The sequence below is a fragment of the Saccopteryx leptura genome, chromosome 2 (assembly GCF_036850995.1).
Source record: "Saccopteryx leptura isolate mSacLep1 chromosome 2, mSacLep1_pri_phased_curated, whole genome shotgun sequence".
NCBI classification, from domain to species: domain Eukaryota; kingdom Metazoa; phylum Chordata; class Mammalia; order Chiroptera; family Emballonuridae; genus Saccopteryx; species Saccopteryx leptura.
The window spans coordinates 57,893,719-57,914,015 of NC_089504.1; the positions used below are offsets into that span (position 1 = coordinate 57,893,719).

General features: G+C 39.3%; 1 protein-coding gene and 1 non-coding gene across 4 annotated transcripts in view; one reads left to right on the forward strand and one right to left on the reverse strand.

Annotated features, from left to right (window-relative positions):
* The first annotated feature begins 4,300 nt into the window (after positions 1 to 4,300).
* Positions 4,301 to 20,297, forward strand: part of PTAR1 (protein prenyltransferase alpha subunit repeat containing 1) — a 105,369-nt gene continuing 89,372 nt past the window's right edge. For all 3 annotated transcript variants that reach the window (XM_066368013.1, XM_066368011.1, XM_066368012.1), the window contains exons 1-2: positions 4,301 to 4,474; positions 15,759 to 15,928. In XM_066368013.1, coding sequence (XP_066224110.1) covers positions 4,389 to 4,474; positions 15,759 to 15,928 — 256 coding nt within the window. In that variant the 5' untranslated portion in view covers positions 4,301 to 4,388. The remainder of the gene's footprint in view (positions 4,475 to 15,758; positions 15,929 to 20,297) is intronic.
* LOC136396311 (U2 spliceosomal RNA) lies at positions 17,735 to 17,929 on the reverse strand. Its single transcript, XR_010749655.1, has one exon. It is a non-coding gene; the product is annotated as a U2 spliceosomal RNA (small nuclear RNA).

Here is a 20,297-nt window from a genome sequence, read left to right on the forward strand (position 1 = left end):
GGGTTTTAAAGAACATTTTATGAACTTGACTCCAATGGCAAGAGAAGTGAAGGCAAAGATAAATGAATGGGACTACATCAGAATAAAAAGTTTTTGCTCAGCAAGAGAAACTGATATCAAAATAAACAGACAGCCAACTAAATGGGAAATGATATTTTCAAACAACAGCTCAGATAAGGGCCTAATATCCAAAATTTACAAAGAACTCATAAAACTCAACAACAAACAAACAAACAATCCAATAAAAAAATGGGAAGAGGACAGGAACAGACACTTCTCCCAGGAAGAGATACAAATGGCTAACAGATATATGAAAAGATGCTCAGCTTCATTAGTTATTAGAGAAATGCAAATCAAAACTACAATGAGATACCACCTCACCCCTGTTAGATTAGCTATTATCAACAAGATGGGTAATAGCAAATGTTGGAGAGGCTGCGGAGAAAAGGGAACTCTCATCCACTGTTGGTGGGACTGTAAAGTAGTACAACCATTATGGAAGAAAGTATGGTGGTTCCTCAAAAAACTGCAAATAGAACTACCTTATGACCCAGCAATCCCTCTACTGGGTATATACCCCAAAACCTCAGAAACATTGATACGTAAAGACACATGTAGCCCTATGTTCATTGCAGCACTGTTCACAGTGGCCAAGACATGGAAACAACCAAAAAACCCTTCAATAGAAGACTGGATAAAGAAGATGTGGCACATATACACTATGGAATACTACTCAGCCATAAGAAATGATGACATCAGATCATTTACAGCAAAATGGTGGGATCTTGATAACATTATACGGAGTGAAATAAGTAAATCAGAAAAAAACAAGAACTACATGATTCCATACATTGGTGGAACATAAAAACGAGACTAAGAGACATGGACAAGAGTGTGGTGGTTACCAGGGGTGGGGGGAGGGAGGACATGGGAGGGAGGGAGGGAGGGAGAGAGTTAGGGGGAGGGGGAGGGGCACAGAGAACTAAATAGAGGGTGGCGGAGGACAATCTGACTTTGGGCGAGGGGTATGCAACATAATTTAATGACAAAATAACCTAGACATGTTTTCTTTGAATATATGTACCCTGATTTATTAATGTCATCCCATTACCATTAATAAAAATTTATTAAAAAAAATAAAAAAAAATAAAAATAAGTCAGTTCTATTTTAACATGAAAAAAAAAAAGATAAAAGTGAAGTCTTAGAAAAAAAAAATTTGTATTTCTGAGTGGGCTGCTTTGGGCTCTGCCCCAGAAGCCAGGATTTATCTTTCACTTTTATTAAGAAAGGAAGCAAGATTTCAATTAAGTGAAGAGAAAGAAGATATCAGTTAACTCACACCATTTGAGAACTGGTATCAGATTCTTAGAGTAAGATATTTGAAGTTGTCCTTGGCCTTGGAATTCACTCACTGCATTGCTTTATATGATAACTTGTAAAAAGGTGAAAATTTCTTTGATCTTACTAATTAAAACCTGTCCCATCTTGACTTTCTACAATTTTGTGAATGTTCTAGCTCATTTCTATAAAAAAACATAAGACCAATGACCATACAGCGGGTCTATCTATCCTTTATAAATATATCCACAGGCAGTATCAACTATTGGATATAGTTAATTTATATCTCTCATTTAATGCATTATATTTTATATCCAATGGTTGCTTTTGACTTTTACAATCAATCCTACTTCAAACCTCCACATATCTACATTAAAGAGACCATAAGCTTGCTTTTTAAAAAAAGTATTTTAAAAACTACAGATTTCAAGGATTAAGAAATAAAAACTGCACTGAAGGCAGCCAGCCTTTTTTACAGAAAGGGAAAGGAAAGTCTGAGATATGAACATTTCAGCCCTGGCCATTTGGCTCAGGGCGTTGGCCTGGCATGTGGAAGTCCTGGGTTTGATTCCTAGTCAGGGCACACAGGAAAAGCGACCATCTACTTCTCCACCCCTCCCTTTCTCTCTCTTTCTCCTCTCCCTCTCTCTTTCCCCCTTCCACAGCCAAGCGAGTTGGCCCCAGGCACTGAGGATGGCTCCATGGCCTGCCTCAGGCGCTAAAATAGCTCAGTGAACAGAGCAAAGGCCCCAGACGGGCAAAGCGTTGCCCAGTAGGGGGCTTGCCAGGTGGATCTCAGTCCAGGAGCACGTAGGAGTCTGTCTCTGCCTCCCACCTCTCACTAAACTGAAAAAAAAAATTTTTTTTTAAATTATGGCACTTCAAAATCCTAATGAACTAAAAATCCTTTTTTCACACAAAAAATTACTTGTAGCAGGATAAATGCATACAAAAGCAAACTCTGACAGGCCTTGATTTTTTCACCCCAAAACTGACAGTGTCCAAAGGACACCAAACCTTATACAAAATGAAATACAGCTAATGCTCGACTTACAACCATGATTGGTTCTGACAGACCAGTTGTAATATGATTTGGTCTTAAGTTGAGTAGGCTCTATGTACAGTACTGTGAAATGATGTTATAAAAATCTTTAAGTCATATTTTATCATAATTTTCTCTCATTATTGTTATATCAATATATCATAATTTTCTTTGTTCATTTTATGCCATTTGTATCATCTCTACACCATTTTGTTTATTTTTACATTTGTCAGGTTTAAGTAAACCACTGCATTACCAGTACAACTGGTTTAATATTTGCAAAGACAATTTCCTCTTGGTAGACATCTTGGGAGGGGTTTGATGAAAACATCCAAGACACAAAACACAAATTGCTGTACCGAGTCTGGGATAACAGTTGAAATGGTGCACGCGGAGATGGTAGTACTGCCGGAAGCTAGTCCGCACTGTCATACGCCCAGCTGGGCAACGCTTGCGCTGCCAGACACGGAGCAGTCGTGACTAGTGATTGTGGTCATTAAGTCAAATGGTCGTAAGTTGCATAGGTCATAAGTCGATCAATATTTGTACAGTTGTCTCTTGGTATGGGTCTGTAATTGGTTCCGTGACCTCTCTTCACAGACACCAAAATCTAAAGATGTTCAAGTCTCATAAAAATGGCATAGTATTCTCACATCATTTATGTACAGCCTTCCATATACTATACTTTAAATCTTCCCTAGATTACTTATATTATCTAACACAATGTAAATGCTACGTAAATAGTTGCTACACTGTATTGTTTTGGGAGTACTGACAAGAAAAAAGTTTATGCATGTTCAATATAGTAAGGTGACCAATTGTCCTCCTTTAGGGAGGACAGTCCTTCTTTTGTAAGTTCTATCCTCCCTCAAAAAGTGTTCACCTTTTTGATATTGGAAGACTAATCTGTAAATGTCTGTATTCGATCGATGCAGAGTCAATCTATTGCTTGTGATGTGACGTATTAGTGTCTAAATGAGTACTTTTTTCTTACCATTATTAAAAATTAATAGGCATGTAAGCATAATTACAATATAAAATATTACAAATATTTTTATTATGCATTTATCATATAATAGTGTATTATTGTTGCAATGAATAAAATTTCTTTTATTTACGATATTGTTTTCTTCAATTTACTTTTGTCCTCCTTTTCATTGTAAAAAAGTTGGTCTCCTTAAATACACACTTAAACATCTTACACTTATCTACATAGTATCCTCAGCAACAATGTAACTTTTTCCCCCCAAATATTTTCTATTCTAGGTAGGTTGAATCTGTAGCAGATAGGAAGGGCCCACCACACACTCCACCAAGAGAATCTGAAAAGTATCTCAGTACTGTACTTCCACCTCCTATACCCAGGTGGTAAATAAAACGTCTGCTCAGGCCGAAACTGGCATGCAGGAAAAGGATATCACCAACCAGGTCCAACTGGGACTCACTGGGCCAGGAGCATCTCTGACAGCCTCCTCCCTACAGCTGGAAATATAAAACAAGTTCTCAATGAGACTAACTGCTCAAAAGGACTTTCACTCGCAACAGACTCCATGCACTCCATGGACTCCCGTGGGAGCTAGCTGGTAGCGCTGAACATCTAAGAAGGCGAGTTGGGGAGCGTGGAGGAGGGAGTCAGGCCGTTTCTGGCTCCGGGGGTGTGGCTTGAGGACCACCTACTGCTCAGCCCCGAGTGGACTAAAAATTAAAACGTGTAAGACAGACACCTCAGGTAACTTCGCAATTGAATCTGCAGCACCTTATCCGACTTAAGAAATTTGGTTAGGGGCAACGTGAGGAAGTGAAGGACCGGACAGCCCCAGTAGTGGCCAGCACCACGCCCGGCCACCAAAGGACTGACCCGGAAGTTCTCGGCGGCGGTCGCGGCGGCGGCGGCGGGAGCTTGGCCAAACCGGCGCACACACGCGCGCGCGCGCTCCCCGCGGAACTCCCGCTGGCTGCGCGGCACCGTCCCGGAGGCGCGCCCGAGCCGCCGTGGCCGCCGCCAACATGGCCGAGACGAGCGAAGAGGTGGCGGTGCTGGTGCAGCGGGTGGTAAAGGACATCACTAACGCCTTCAGGAGGAACCCGCACATGTGAGTTGCGCGCAGGCGTTGCCACCGCCTACGGGGGTCGTCGGTGGCGGACGGGGCGGGGCCAACCCCGGAGCGGACCTGGGGTGGCGGCTGGAGGACGGCGGGTCCCGGCCCGCGCGCCCCTCGCAGAAGGGGACAGACGAGGTCGCGGCCGAATCACTGTCGGCCGCCGCGGGGCCCGCTTTTCGCTACCGGAACGCGTTCGCGGAAGAGTCCCTAGAAGTGACCTCGAAAAATCAAAAGATCGAGTTTGTTTCGCTCTCCCCACCTCTCCCTTTTCCCAGGAGTTCAGGAAACTCGAAAGACTTCATCCGAGTGTCCTCTTCTTACATCCGTCTAAGGTGCATTGGCACATACCCGATGTGGGTCTATATCTTGAACCCTGGAAAGAGGGGGTTACCGATCGTCTCATCCTCAATGGACCAAAATCCCGCAGTTTACTAACCAAAGGTAGTTTGAGGCTACTTTTGACTTTCGCCTCACTGGTGCCAAGATTGTAGCGGGATTCCGATAAAACATTGTTTTGAAGGTGAACAGAGCATTCTGAAGAGTATAGTTCCTGTAAGCACGGGATGGGTCCGATGTAAAGTAGATGAAACCTCAACACTTTTTAGCATACGCTGATTCATAGTAACAGGGAGTAAGCATATTAACTTTTTTTTTTTAATCTGAACACTGCTGCCCTGTTTAAGTAGAATAGCACAATACAGACACACTGTATCTCTCCTCTTTCCATTTTACTTGGGAGTACTCTGGGAAGATACCAGAAGAAACTGTATTCTTCCTGGCACTTACTGCTTTTATGTAGCAAGTGAAAAGGAAGCTATTAAAGGAGAAATATAACTACATTTTACAAAAGAGTTAGGGATAGCAAGAATGTAGCTCTTTCCCCATCCCTCAACCTCCTTCCCCCAAGAAAAAGAAACATGAATCCAGCTTTATATTATTTTTACTTTATCTCACTGTTTATGGAATTTATTTTGACATTTTATTCTTTAAACTAGAACACATGAATTACTCTTTTTAAGTGTTCTAACCCCTTTAGCTTTTCTGCCTAAAAGAGGTGCCAAACCAACATATAAATGTTCTTTTTCTTCAAGGTGATGCTTATAAAAGAAGAAACCCTCAGATGTCTTGCTCCCTTGTGACACACAATTGGAGATCTGCAACTCTGCCTCATTAAAAACAAAACACTGCTAGCCTCAAAACACACCTGCCTCCTTTAACATCACCCACTTCCTTTCCTCTTGTGCCTGCTGCCTTTTTGAAAATGAGTGTTTGGAATGATTTCCTGGCAGTAACCATAGTGGGTACTGGGACTTCCAGAGAATGCTTTGATGGCTTGGATATCAGTCTTTCTGTCCCCTTTTCAGAATGAGAGCTTTAGTTCAAATAGGAAACATCCTCAAAAAAATAAAAAAAAAAAAAAAAAAGTCTGATAAATGAAGGGCCTATTTCTTCATCATTGGTGTTATTTTTCTTGAAATTATAGCAGAGGTTAGAAAGAAGTCTAATAAATACAATAATCGTCTTAGTTTTTCTCCTTTGAGAGATTAGAAAAGCATCGGTATTTTATATTTGAAGAAACAGATTGTTCATTAGCTTGGCAGGTTGACACAATGCTGTTTGGAACACATCCCATTTCTTCTGGATCACATTTATTGAAACTCATGAAGGACTTTAATACCTTCCTTGACCATGTTTTTTTATGGTAAAATCTCATTAATGTGCTCTCTAACCATGCATAACTTATAATTATTAATAAGCATTTGGATCATTTAGGATTTAAAAGTATGAAATAAGATGGGCATTTGAAATAGGTCTGAAAAATAGCTTAACTCATTGTTTAATAATGGTCTTCAGCTATATTTTAATACATATTTTCTACAATAATATTTTCAATATTACTATGCATTTTTTAAAATGTCTTATAATTTAGACATTTCAAAATTGCCCATACTTTTTCCCCAGTACAGCCCTGTTTTTTAAAAGAGGCTATATTTCTAGTTAAAAGAGGGAGGAAGTGTTATCTTGAAAGTTAGTACCTAATTACAGTTTTCAGTATTAAACAAAGATTTCATTCTTTATTTTTTGTTTTCCTTTTTTTCTCCAAACACAAAACAGAGTGCAATTTTATTGGCCAACATCTATTCCATTAAACATACTGACTTCATATAGATATCTAGCCAAGAGGGGTCAAAGATACAATGGTTGAAATGTGGATTTTGTTAGTGGTAGTTGTGGATAGGTTACTTTCTCTCAGCCTCAATTTCCTCTTGAACTAACTAGGCTGATAAGAACACAAGAAAATCACCTCACACAGTATCTGTCACTGCCAGGTGACACATTGTTGCCACTAGGTAAAAGGCTTAACCTGAATCGCTATGTTCTTCAGAAAATACATAAATGATGAATATGAAAAACTTGGTGAACTGAAAAATACCATTGAAATGTTGTTTGTATGGTTGATTCTTAGAGACTACTACTCTTGGAAGACAACCAAAAGCTTGATGCAGGGACTGGCATTAGATTAATATGTAGATCCTGTGCTAAAGGAGAAGACAACTGCTTATAATGGAATTAGTGTCATGTCAAAGGTCACCAGCAAGTTAAAATTTTTTTTATTACTCTTTTAAATGTTTATTGAACTCTCACTGTTTTTACAAGGCACTGTAGGTACCATTTTATAATATTGAATAGGAAGAAGTATAAAATACAGTTATACTAAAGGCACTCACAGAAATCTATATTTCTGTGGAAATAGTCTGTATCTGTTCTGGATTATATGGTAGCTACTAGCCACATGTAATGTAACGATTGAGTACTTTAAACAGGGCTAATGCAAATGAAGAACAATGTATTCAGCCAAAGAGCCCTTCTATTTACAATGCTAAGACTATACTTTCAGGGATCATTTCTATAGTTTGTTACAAAGCTAGTCACTGTGTATACAGGATAAGGAGCAGGGTGCAGATTGATGGATATACCACACATGATGCCCGCCCTAATGGAACTTTGAACAAATCAACACACAGATTATGAAAAGATCCCCAAAGGATAAGAAGTATGGTTCACAAGAATAACAGGCCTAATTTAGATTAGAAGGTCAAGATAGTTCTTTCTGAGAAATAAATTGAACCATGAGGGATGGATAAGAGTTGGCTCAGGGAAAATATGTACTTCTTGGGCAGTAGGTAGGGCCCAATGAAAACTAAGGGAGTCGTAATGAAAGGCAGTTTTAGATTTTAAGTTGAACTGAAGAATTGGGAACCATAGAGTCTTGTCTTACACTTGTTTATTATTATTATTATTTTTAGAGACAGACAGACATAGACAAGAAGGGATAGAGATGAGAAGCATCAACTTGTGGTGTCACTTAAGTTGTTCATTGATTGCTTCTCATTTGTGCCTTGACCAGGGGTGTGGGTGACTCAACCCAAGCCATTGATCCCTTGCTCAAGCAAGTGATCTTTGGAAGCCAGTGACCATAGAGTACTTTCAATGAGCTTGTGCTCAAACTGGCAACCTCAGGGTTTCGAACCTGGGACCTCACTGTCCCAGGTTGACACTCTATCTACTGTGCCAGCATTGGTCAAGCTTATACATAATTTTATCTGTTTATTTAAATAATTTTATAGTTAATTATAAAAGTTTGGGTTTGGAGTCTGACAGTCCTGGGTTTGAATCTTGGCTTGTCATTTACAAGCTGGGCGAACTTAAACAAGATTCTTTACTTATTTTTATTTATTTATTTATTTTTTTGTATTTTTCTGAAGCTGGAAACGGGGAGAGGCAGTCAGACAGACTCCCGCATGCGCCCAACTGGGATCCACCCGGCACGCCCAGCAGGGGCGACGCTCTGCCCACCAGGGGGCGATGCTCTGCCCTCCTGGGGCATAGCTCTGTTGCGACCAGAGCCACTCTAGCACCTGGAGCAGAGGCCAAGGAGCCATCCCCAGCGCCCAGGCCATCTTTGCTCCAATGGAGCCTCGGCTGCAGGAGGGGAAAAGAGAGACAGAGAGGAAGGAGAGGGGGAGGGGTGGAGAAGCAGATGGGCGCTTCTCCTGTGTGCCCTGGCCGGGAATCGAACCCAGGACCTCTGCACGCCAGGCCAACGCTCTACCACTGCGCCAGCCGGCCAGGGCATCTTTACTCATTTTTAAAATGAGTTAAAATTTCTACTTTATAAGATTATTGTGCAGAGTAAATGAAATAGTATATGCAAAACTTAACACTAAAGATTGCATACAATAAACCGTAATTTGTGTAGATGTTTTCTACATAAGTTCAGTAATATAATTTCAGTGATACACAAGGTTTGTTTCTTTAGAAGATTTGCTAATTTTCCTTTTTGGTCATGCTAGAAAAAATTCCAGTTTTAAGAGGAAAGAAAACAACTATTAGATTTAAAAGATTTGTCCTGGATCCTTGGGTCGTTTTCTGTTTAGTCACTCCACATTGCAGGATTTAGTTTTAGTATTTAGGGACCATCCTTCCCTCCCAAAGGGAAGTTAGTCAATATTTTGTCAATAAGTGGGCTTAATTTAGTTGACTGATGATGTTTCTGAAAAGTACAGGCAAGAGAAACTGTATAAACATGAGGAATAAAGTCAATATCAGTGTTATGTGAACCTTGAACTTCATCTGGAAGCCAGGGGGTCCCCACTGTGAAATGAAGCACTCAAGAGAGATGTATTATGCTATGTATGATCTTTTTAAATAAATGTGTTAGGTCATTCCATGTTGCTACTCCTTTGGAGCAGCCTTCGAAGGTAACCAAAAAAGTGAGCATGGTGATATCTCTTTTAAAAGATTAGAACTTGAGCCTGACCAGGTGGTGGCACAGTGGATAGAGTGTTGGACTGGGACACGGATGACTGAGGTTTGAAACCCTGAGGTCACTGGCTTGAGCACAGGCATATCCAGGTTCATCCAGCTTGAGCATAGGATCACTGGCATGAATGAGGAGCCATAGACATGACTCGGTGGTTGTGGGCTTGAGCCCAAAGGTCCCTCACTGACTTGAAGCCCAGGGTCACTGGCTTGAGCAACGGGTACACTCTGCTGTAGCCCCCAGCCAAGACATATGAGAAAGCAATCGGTGAACAACTAAGATGCAACAGGAAGAATTGATGTTTCTCATCTCTCTCCCTTCCTGTGTATCTGTCCCTATATGTCCCTCTCTCTGACTCTCTCTCTCTGTCTCTGTCAAAAAAAAGAAATAAAGGAAAAGATTCATGACTTTAAAAATCCTATGTCCTCGCCTGACCAGGTGGTGGCGCAGTGGATAGAGCGTTGGACTGGGATGCGGAGGACCCAGGTTCAAGACCCCGAGGTCGCCAGCTTGAGCGCGGGCTCATCTGGTTTGAACAAAAAAGCTCACCAGCTTGGACTCAAGGTCGCTGGCTCGAGCAAGGGGTTACTCGGTCTGCTGAAGGCCCACGGTCAAGGCACATATGAGAAAGCAATCAATGAACAATTAAGGTGTTGCAACGCACAATGAAAAACTAATGATTGATGCTTCTCATCTCTCTGTTCCTGTCTGTCCCTGTCTATCCCTCACTCGGACTCTCTCTCTGTAAAAAAAAAAAAAAAAAAAAAAATCCTATGGCCTTGATAATGCAGGTATTTACTTGAGTATCCTTGTTAAATACCAGGAATCTCAATTTCCGAAAACCTAAAAATATAAAAGAATGAAATTTGATGATAGTAAAAAACTCAAATTTTTATAAAAATATTTTAAGAAAATAACTGGAAATGTATTTAATATTTATAGCACATTCATTGCATTCATTAAAATATATAAATTAGTAGAAAATGATTAATGTAAATTGAATTAAAAAAAAAGATTGTAGAGGATTATGTCAAATTCCACTTTGGTAAAATACCTAGAAAAAAAAGGATGCTTACCCAAATGTAATAGTGGTAGGGGGATGACAGATGACTTTTAGTTGTTTTTCCCTAAATTTTCCAATTTTTCTTGAGTATGAATTTAAAATTTAAATGTAGTTAAGTCCAGAAGTAATTAATATAAATTTTGCTTGCTTTCACTGATGTCTTTATCTTCACTCTGGCTTCAAGGGTTTGGAGCTAGGTATTAGAAAGTCCCCATTTTCAGTTTAGGCACTGGCAAAATTACTTTCAGTAATCCTGTTGACTTTACTGGACTTTAGTTTCTCATCTGATAGAATGAGAGACTGGAGGAATGAGGTCCCTTCCAATTTTAAAATTATTCTAGAATCCTAAATTGTCTGGAAGAATGTAGAGTATAACCTCAGAGACTAGACATGAAAGCCTGAAGTCAAGCACTCTATGTTATTTGGGAAGCTTACTGACCTACCTGTCTAAAGCATTTATGCTATTTTTAGGAAGCAGCAAAGCACCGTATCTTTGAGTCAGATAACTTCATAAAAGCTTACCATTCTTTGCCTCACTTTCTCAGTATCTGTATAACAAGGAACCTCAGTTTGACCACAGGCTTTTATTTGAATTTATGATAGTATACTTCATCTTTGCCTCACACGTTATTGCTTACCACATTCTTCTGTACTATTTACTTTTCATAATAGGCAGGGAAGGTGTTATTACCCCTGTGTTTCAGATCAGGCTACTGATGGCAAGTGACTTGCCCAATTCATATTTGTCGGTGGTAGAAAGGAGATGAGTTGGAATCCTGGACCTAAGAAGTTCAAGTGCTTTTGTTTCTAAATCTTACTGCCTTGCTTTTATTTATTTTTATTTCCTAGTGCTTTACATTCCCTGATATGATTGTTTTATTCTCAAATAAGAATAGCTACAGGGTCCTGGTCAGTTTGCTCAGTGGGTAGAGTGTTGGTCTCATGTGCGGAGGTCAGATTTGATCCCCAGTCAGGACACACATGAGAAGCAACCATTTACTTGTCTTTCCCTTCTTCCCCTTCTCTCTCTCTTCCCCTCTCTTAGCCAGTGGCTCAGTTGGTTCAAGCATCAGTCCTGGGCACTGAGGGTAGCTTGATTGTTCTAAGCATAGGCCTCGGATGCTGAAGATGGCTTGGTTGGCCCCAGTCACAGTGCATGTGGGAGTCTGTCTCTTTATCTCCCCTACTGTCACTTAAAAAAAAAATGAATACCTACTGGGTTTCTCAGTCTTAGAATTTGAAAATTGGATGAGACCTAGCAGCCAATTGGCTTTATTTAGAAAAATAATGCAATTCCACATTTTAGAAATGAGGAAAGTGAGGTCTATAGAGGCCTACAACATGATCTATATATCACATTGACAGAGCTAGGACTTGAACTTACTGCATTTCAGAGGTAATTTTCTTTTGCAGAATCAAGAAGCAATGTTCTTTGAAAATTATTTATTTTGATATTATCACCAAAGTGCAAGTATAATCAGCCTTTTAGTAGCAATTATTGGGCACCTACTGTATCCAAGGCATTCTTGTATTTTTTTAAATTATTGCTTGGAAGAACAGTAGCCAACTAAAGCAATGTGGGTGTTTTTGTGAGTATGCAGATGGCTCTGTTCTGTCATTTAGGTACATTTAGTTGGGCATTTTATTTATTTTGGGATAAACAGTGAGCAAAGCAGGTTTTTACATTGTTAATTTAGGTTATAAAATCCCACCCCCATTCCCACCCCCCAAAAGAAACAGACTATACCCAGAAGCTAGGATTCTTTTATTCTTGTTACTCCAACATTCATAGTGTTGACTCCTGCAGTTCTTTGCAGTGTTGTAAGTAGTCACTAGATCTCCGAGAACAAACTTTCTTGAAATGATTGCACTGATGTTTGTTTCTTTGTTTGTTTTATGGTAATTCTGGTTATTTTCTTAAATGTATTTTCTTTATATTGTAAAACCTGAATAACAGAAAATAACAGTGATTCCAACATACTTTAGTCAGGTATAGATCTAGATATGGCTAGTTGTTCTGTGCCGAGACCAGCTCAGCAGTGGGTGTGCATTAAAGGAAGGCGGTGCAGGACTTAAGAAAAACACACAAGACACAACATACAGAAAAGATGGGTACAGGGGACTCACAGCCTCTAGGACTGAGAGTCCAGATATCTGCAGCCTCATCGTATTTATTCGTGTCTTTGCTCATCAAGCAAATGAGCAGAGCCTGGATCAAATTAGTCTACCATGGATTCAGGTGCAGAGAAAGATGACCAACCGATGCAACCCAGGCATGGAGGAAAGTGGTTGTCGGGATCAGCTACTTCCTATCAACAACTGTAGTAGTGTTTGCCGGGGCAACGTTCCGCCCCCACAGGACTTGGTGTTCTGAAGTCTACACCAAAGACTTGTCTCAAGGCTACATCAGGCTTAATCTCTCAGCCATTTTGTTACAGTTCTGCCATCAAAAACAAATGTAGAAACATTTTGAAATATGTACTGGACATTGACCTTAGATGCTCTCTCAGCATTAGCACATTCTTCCTTCAGAATTTTATTTATATTACTAGAATGGCAAAGTTATAACATTTTATTACAAATATTGACACAACTTCCCAACAAAACTTCTGTGAAGTCTGGGACCACCCTTGTTTTATTCATTTTTGCATTTTCAGAACCTAGCACAGTACCCAGTACATTAAAGTAGTACTCATAACTAATATATTTAGATAGTATTGACATGATATATCGCAAGGGTTGGGAACCTTTTTGGCTGAGAGAGCCACGAACGCCACATATTTTAAAATGTAATTCCGTGAAAGCCATACAACAACCTGTGTATGTTACGCATTATCCAATAAAAATTTGGTGTTGTCCCAGAGGACAGCTGTGATTGGCTCCAGCCACCCACAACCATGAACATGAGTGGTAGGAAATGAATAGATTGTAATACATGAGAATGTTTTATATTTTTAACATTATTTTTTTTATCAGATGCAGCCATCAAAAGAGCTACATCTGGCTCGCGAGCCATAGGTTCCCGAGCCCTGATACATGGAAACACCGCTGAATCAACTGAGCCAGTTGTCAGGACAAAAAGCTTTAGGTTTCAAGATCTGCTTGCGAGTTAAATTTGCTTGAAAGAATGGTTAGTGATTTGCAGTCCACAGAGTACACAGGTATATATATATATCCCTGTGTCACTAATGAAGTGATCGGTAGAAAGTAGGTTACCTTTGAGCTATCTAGTTTAGAGTTTCCAGGAAGGATTTTGAGTTCCACAGCCTTTCACCAATTTGTGTTGATGGCCTAAAAGAGGGCTTTTCTTATAATCTTTAAATTGAACATATTTCCTCCTCTTTGCATCTATCAAACAACTGTCTTCTTGGTGGAAGCATCCCAGGGACATTCTATATAATATAATATTACACACACGCTCTGAAAACCAGTTATTTATTTTGTTTTTAAAAAACATTTTTGAAAATCTATTTAGACACTCTAAAAGTATTGTTATTTATGTCAACTGCTCTTATTAATAGTTTTCTTACTATCTTTCATTAATTAAGGGAAGGACATTCTATTTGAGAAGGAATGTTTCATGTAGGCACGAATTATAACTATTTTATTTGAAAAGCATGTGTGCAGGCTTTGTAAAAACATTGTTTACTGGTTCGTTTACCATGTAAATCAACATATTGTTTATAAATGTTGGCCTATAGCATAAATTTTTAACTTAAGTTGAAGTGGATTGAGGGATATAAAAGCCTTAGATAAAAATGATCAAAGTCTGAAATGTATTTTGTGTTTTAACAACATTAGTGTTTTTTCTTTAAGTTTAAAGGATTATAAAGAATAAAAGAAAAATGGCCCACAATTTCAATGACAAGATAACATTTATTGATAATTTTTTTTTGTGTGTGTGTTTTTCTGAAGTTGGAAGCAGGGAGGCCGTCAGACAGACTCCCGCTTGTGCCTGACTGGGATCCACCCGGCAAGCCCACCAGGGGGCGATGCTCTGCCCATCTGGGGCGTCACTCTGTTGCAACCAGAGCCATTCTAGTGCCTGAGGCAAAGGCCACAGAGCCATCCTCAGCGCCTGGGCCAACTTTGCTCCAATGGAACCTTGGCTGTGGGAGGGGAAGAGAGAGACAGAGGAAGGAGAGGGGGAGGGGTGGAGAAGCAGATGGGCACTTCTCCTGTGTGCCCTGGCCGGGAATTGAACCCAGGACTCCTGCACTCCAGGCCGACGCTCTACCACTGAGCCAACCGGCCAGGGCCCATTTATTGATAATTTGTTTCTGTTCCATATACATTTATTAGCAGGCAAGCATAAATACATTTGCTGACATAAAAAAATAGAAATAGTACACAGAAGTGATTAGAAAATTTAAACTATATAAAAATAAAATCCTTTATCACTGCAGAAGTTTCCTGGTATTCTTCCAAGAAATTTTAAAATTCATCTATGTATCTTTTAAAAATTATACAAAAAAGGCTTGTGGTATACAATATTATTTGTCATTTTTCTTTTTTTTTTTTTGTTTCATAGATCTTGGCACCCTTTTCATACTAGCATATGTAGATCTACCTCATTTTGTTATGCCTCTTATCACATGGATAAGCCATATTTTACCAGTGTTACATTGATAAACATGTAATTATTTCCAGTTTTGTTGCAGTGTTACAGTAAATATCCTATTTATATATTTATGTATAGGATAATATCTGAGCAGTGGAATCACTGGGTCAGAGAGTACATGTATTCAAAATTTTGAAAGACATTTCCGATTTTCATCCAAAGATTAGACCGATTTGCATTCCTGTCAACAGGGAGTACAGCATCCTAATTTTCTCTCCCCCCCCCCTTTCTAAGTGAGAGGAAGGGATATAGAGAGACAGACTGATGCATACACCCTGAGGCAACCCCCATCAGGGGCTGATGCTCTGCCCATCTGGGGCCATGCCCCTAACTGAACTGTTTTTAATGCCTGAGGCAGAGGCTCCATGGAACCATCCTCAGCACCCGGGGCTGATGAGCTAGAACCAATAGAGCCATGGCTGCAGGAGAAGGAGGAGAGAGGGAGAGAGAGAAAGGGGAGGGGAAGGGATGGAGAAGCAGATGGTCGCTTCTCCTGTGTGCCCTGATTGGGAATCAAACATGGGACATCTACACTTCGGGCCGACGCTCTACCACTGAGCCAACCAGCCAGGGAAATACTAATTTTCTTGTACTGTTGTCAGTATTAAAACACTAGTGTCTTTTAAAAATTACTATCAATCTAGTAGGTGGGCTAAATAATATTTTTAAGACAGGGAAATATGTGGATTTATTAAAATACTCTGTAGGATTGAAAAGGCAGTATTCTTATCTTTATTTATTTATTTTTTATGTTTTACATATTAAGAGATGAAATTGGCCTGATCCCATGTCCTGAAGCTAGGTATAACCGGAGTCCTATAGTCCTGGTTGAAAACAAACTTGGTGTGGAGAGCTGGTGTGTCAAGTTCCTTTTACCGTATGTTCACAACAAGCTCATTTTGTACAGAACAAGAAAGCAATGGCTGAACAAAGATGGTAAGTAAGAACTCTGCCTTCCTCCTTTTATTTTTGGAAGAAGCATGGAATATAATGGAAGAACCCTCTCTGGGTGTTGGCATTCCTGGATTCTGGTTCTGACTCTTTCATTCATTGCCTGAGCTGATGTTTAATCTCTGTCAAGTAAAAAATTTGGACTCATCAGTAGTTCTCAAATTTTGCATCCACAGTGATTCTATGGAAGGTGCCTCAAGCAGGGTGCCAGGCCACCTACTGTAACCTGAACAGCAAATCAGAGCAATCCTGGGCTTCCTTCCTTCCTTCCTTCCTTCCTTCCTTCCTTCCTTCCTTCCTTCCTTCCTCCCTTCCTCCCTTCCTCCCTTCCTCCCTTCCTCCCTCCCTTCCCTCCCTTCCTTCCCTCCCTCCCTCTCTTCCTTCTTTTTAGCTACTTGTGTATGTGCCCTGACCAGGTAATTGAACTGGCAACCTTTGTACTATGGGAAGATGCTCCAATCAACCAAGCTATCCAGCCAGGGCTTAATGTTTTGTTTTGTTTTGTTTTAGAGAGAAAGGAAAGGAGAGAGAGGAGAGGGGGAAAGGAAGCACTTATTTGTTGTTCCACTCAGTCATGCATTTATTGGTTGCTTCCCGTGTGTGTGTCCCCTTACTGGAGATCGAGCCTTCAACCTTGCCGTTTCAGGACAATGCTCTTAATTAACCAACTGAGCAACTGGCCAGGGCCTGGCTTTATCTTTTTTTATATGTAGTATAAATTATATTAGTATAAATTATATGTAGTAAAATTTATAAAATTTTACTTGAAGAAGACATTTTATGGTTAAAAGGAAGTTTGAACATTACTGAAGAGGTCTGTAGTTGCTACAGGGTCAGATTTTCTAGTTTCTAATTCTCAGGTACTTTGTAAGAAAAAGAACTTATTTTAGTAACAATCCAAATGAGAAAACAGAGGCATGATGATGGTATTTGTACTGTGAATCAGCTCAGTGATTTATGAAGGTGCCGTCACACTGAGAAACCCAACTGAGCTTTGGTCCTCTGTGTCCTGTTCCTATGCAGAGATGAGCCGAAGAAAACCATCCCAGCATTCACTTCTTCCACTCCTCTTTCCTGCATCAAATATCCCTATTCATTCCACCTGGTCTCTTAGTTTCCCCACTGTAGGTGATATTGAGCCTCCAGGTACACAGATTCTGTTTACTTTTCAGTTAAAAGTGCTCAATATACCTGGTGACTAATTTTGAATAAGAACCTTGTTTCCTGGAGAATTTTAATTATCAGTTTGGTAGCTATTACCAAGGGGCTCCTCATAGCACAAGCTGGTTGTAAGTATTATAGGGGATAAAAAGATGAATAATACATGTTCTCTTTACTTAAGAAGCATATATTTGAGTGAAAAACAATTTCTTTAGGAATGTTACCAAAGATGTAATGTAGCAATTTCCTTATATTCCTTTCAGCATTGTCCTTAACACATTGTCATAATAGATTAATAGCACGTTTCCCTGTTTAGACCAGTAGAAAAGGAGTCTGATTTGAAAACTTAATGTGTGAAATAGTTTCTATTTTGTGTTTCACTCACTTAGCCCTCCGATGTATATACATATATCTATGGCTGGGCCTCAATTTATGACATAGCTTATGTTTGTGGTATCAACTTAAAGCTGTATATAGGTGTAGACATAAACTAAAAGGTAAGTGTATTTATCTGTTGTTAGACCTTCTTTCTTTCTCCATTCTATCACTCTCTAGTAGTTTTCAGTAACATTACAAAGTAACACTTATGAATCCATTATTATTATTATTACTATTTTCCAAACAACACTGTATGTGTGTTCTGACACACAGAAATGTATAATTGAGTCACTACATAACTACCGTAGCTATGGCTGGGGCGGTGTCAGAATGATATTCTTGTAGAAAAGAAACTATAAATTTTAAAGCATCAAAGGCTATTTTTGTTTTTATTGTTTTTTCCTGTTCATACTACACTTGATCTTAGCCAAAAGGCGGAGAAGCGATGTTTTTTGCCTATTCATGTGTGGCTAACCCAACCCACTTTCTTGTAGCCTTCCAGGATTTCTCCTTTTACCTGTTTCTTGTGTTTCTGGACTCTGTACAGTTGGCTTTCTTAACTCTCCTCATCATGTAGTTTTAGTCTTGGTAGGCCCAGGAGGACCTGGACAAAAGATGACATGGTTAAATACACTCACAAAATAGCATCCAAATTCTGAATTCTGATACAACTGTACACATGTACAGAAGCAACTTGATTTTATGGTAACTTACATCTTCATGGAAGTAGCTTTCAATTTCACTTTTTTGGTGCATGGGAATGGTATAGTGTAGTGTGGTGTCACATACAACTCAAGTTGTATATTGTATTATCAATAAAAATATGGACGTGAATTTCTGATTTGACAGAAATGATACCTGAAAATTCCTACTAACATTAAGAATATTCTGCCAAATGTGTGAACTGAAGCAATTAGAACACAGAGGTAAATCTTGTTTAAAAAAGAAATGTTTGGTAAAAGCAGTTATTTCATGAAAATGCTGTACCTTTAAAACTGTTTCTGTAGAAAATATGGGTGTAAGAAGAGCCGGTAAAGGAGCCCAACAATTTAAGAACAACTTCAGAAATGTCAGTGTGTGTGTAATTGATCATGCCAAAGCCCCGGTCATCTGAGAATGTATTCTGTAACTGAAGGTGACCTTTATTCTAGGGATAGATTTTTTTTCTTTTTAATCAAACTGAATTCATGCTCTTCTTAATGTGCTGAATTTCTTAGATTTGGGAAGCATCCATATTAATTTGGGTTCTCCAGAGAAACAGCAGAAAATGATACATATAAAAGATTTATTATGACAAATTGGCTTGCATGATTATACAAGCTGGAGACCCAGGAAAGCTGATGATGTAACTTAGTTTGAGTCTGAAGTTTGAGAACCAGGGAGCCAGTGGGTTAAATCCCAGCCCAGAAGCTGAAAAAGATGAGATGTCCCAACTCAAGCAGAGAGAAAAGAAGCAAAAAGGGGGGTAAATTTCTCCTCTTTCCTCCTCATGTTCTATTTAGGTCCTTGACAGATTAGATCAGGGGTCAGGAACCTATGGCTCGCAAGCCAGATGTGGCTCTTTTGATGGCTGCATCTGGCTCGCAGACAAATCTTTAATAAAAAAAAAAATGTTAAAAATATAAAACATTCTTATGTATTACAATCCATTTCCTACTGCTCATAATCATGATTGCAGGTGGCTGGGGCCAATCACAGCTGTCCTCTGGGACAACACTAGATTTTTATTGGATAATGCATAAGGTACAAGGGTCGTTGTATGGCTCTCACGGAATTACATTTTAAAATATGTGGCATTCATGGCTCTCAGCCAAAAAAGTTCCCGACCCCTGGATTAGATGATGCTTACCCAAATTGAGGAAGGCAATCTAGTGAGTGTACCAATGCTGTTCTCATCTGGAAACACCCTCAGAGATACACTCAAAAAATAACATTTAATAGCATTTAATCTGAGTACCCATAGCCAGTTAAGGTTAACTATTGGTTTAACTAAAATTAACCATAACAACATCTGTTTAATTGCTTAGAGACTGATATGTAAAAGTTCAGATGTGGTAATAGCCATATTTGGTTTTGGAGAAGAATGATACTGTAATTCATACTTTTGAGAAATCCGTGACAAAAACAAAAAGCAAGAGAGAAGTCCACAGCATATGAGTCCTGACTGAGCAGAGCTCTGTCCCACACTGTGATCATCTCCAGGTGTGCCATTCCATCATCATCTTTTGCTCCTTTCTCTTTCTCATCCTTTCTGTTCCATAACTGCTGTTTCTTCAGAAGCCATCTTTAGCTCTTCAGTTCTTATTTCTCATCTGGACAAATGTCATTACCTCATAACTGATCTTTCCCATTTTCAAGTCTCTTCTGTAATCCATGTCCATAATGTCATTAGCAAGTCATCTCAAACAGCACTAGAAACACAGTTTAAGAGATGCTTTTCTGAAATATCTACTCATCTTATTTTATGATGCCTACATTGTCAGTAGAGTCAATATGACATTCAAGGACCTTCACAAGCTGTCCCCAGCTTGTGTTACCAGCCTTTTCCTCTACTTCAAATTCAGCATCTAAGCTTGTGTAGTCTGAGGGATTCTCAGCCCTCAGACTAAAGTCAGCTCACAGACATATTTTGTTTTGGCTTATAAATACTTTTAAATTGTTTTTAATTAGTTGGGTAAACATTTAAAATCAGGATGAACTTTTAAAATTAGCACGGCACCAGTTGACTAGGGTTTATAATCTCTGTTTTTCTTTTTTCTTTTTTTTCTTTTTTTAACCTCTGTTTTTCTTGACAAGGCAAGCTTGTTCCAGGTTA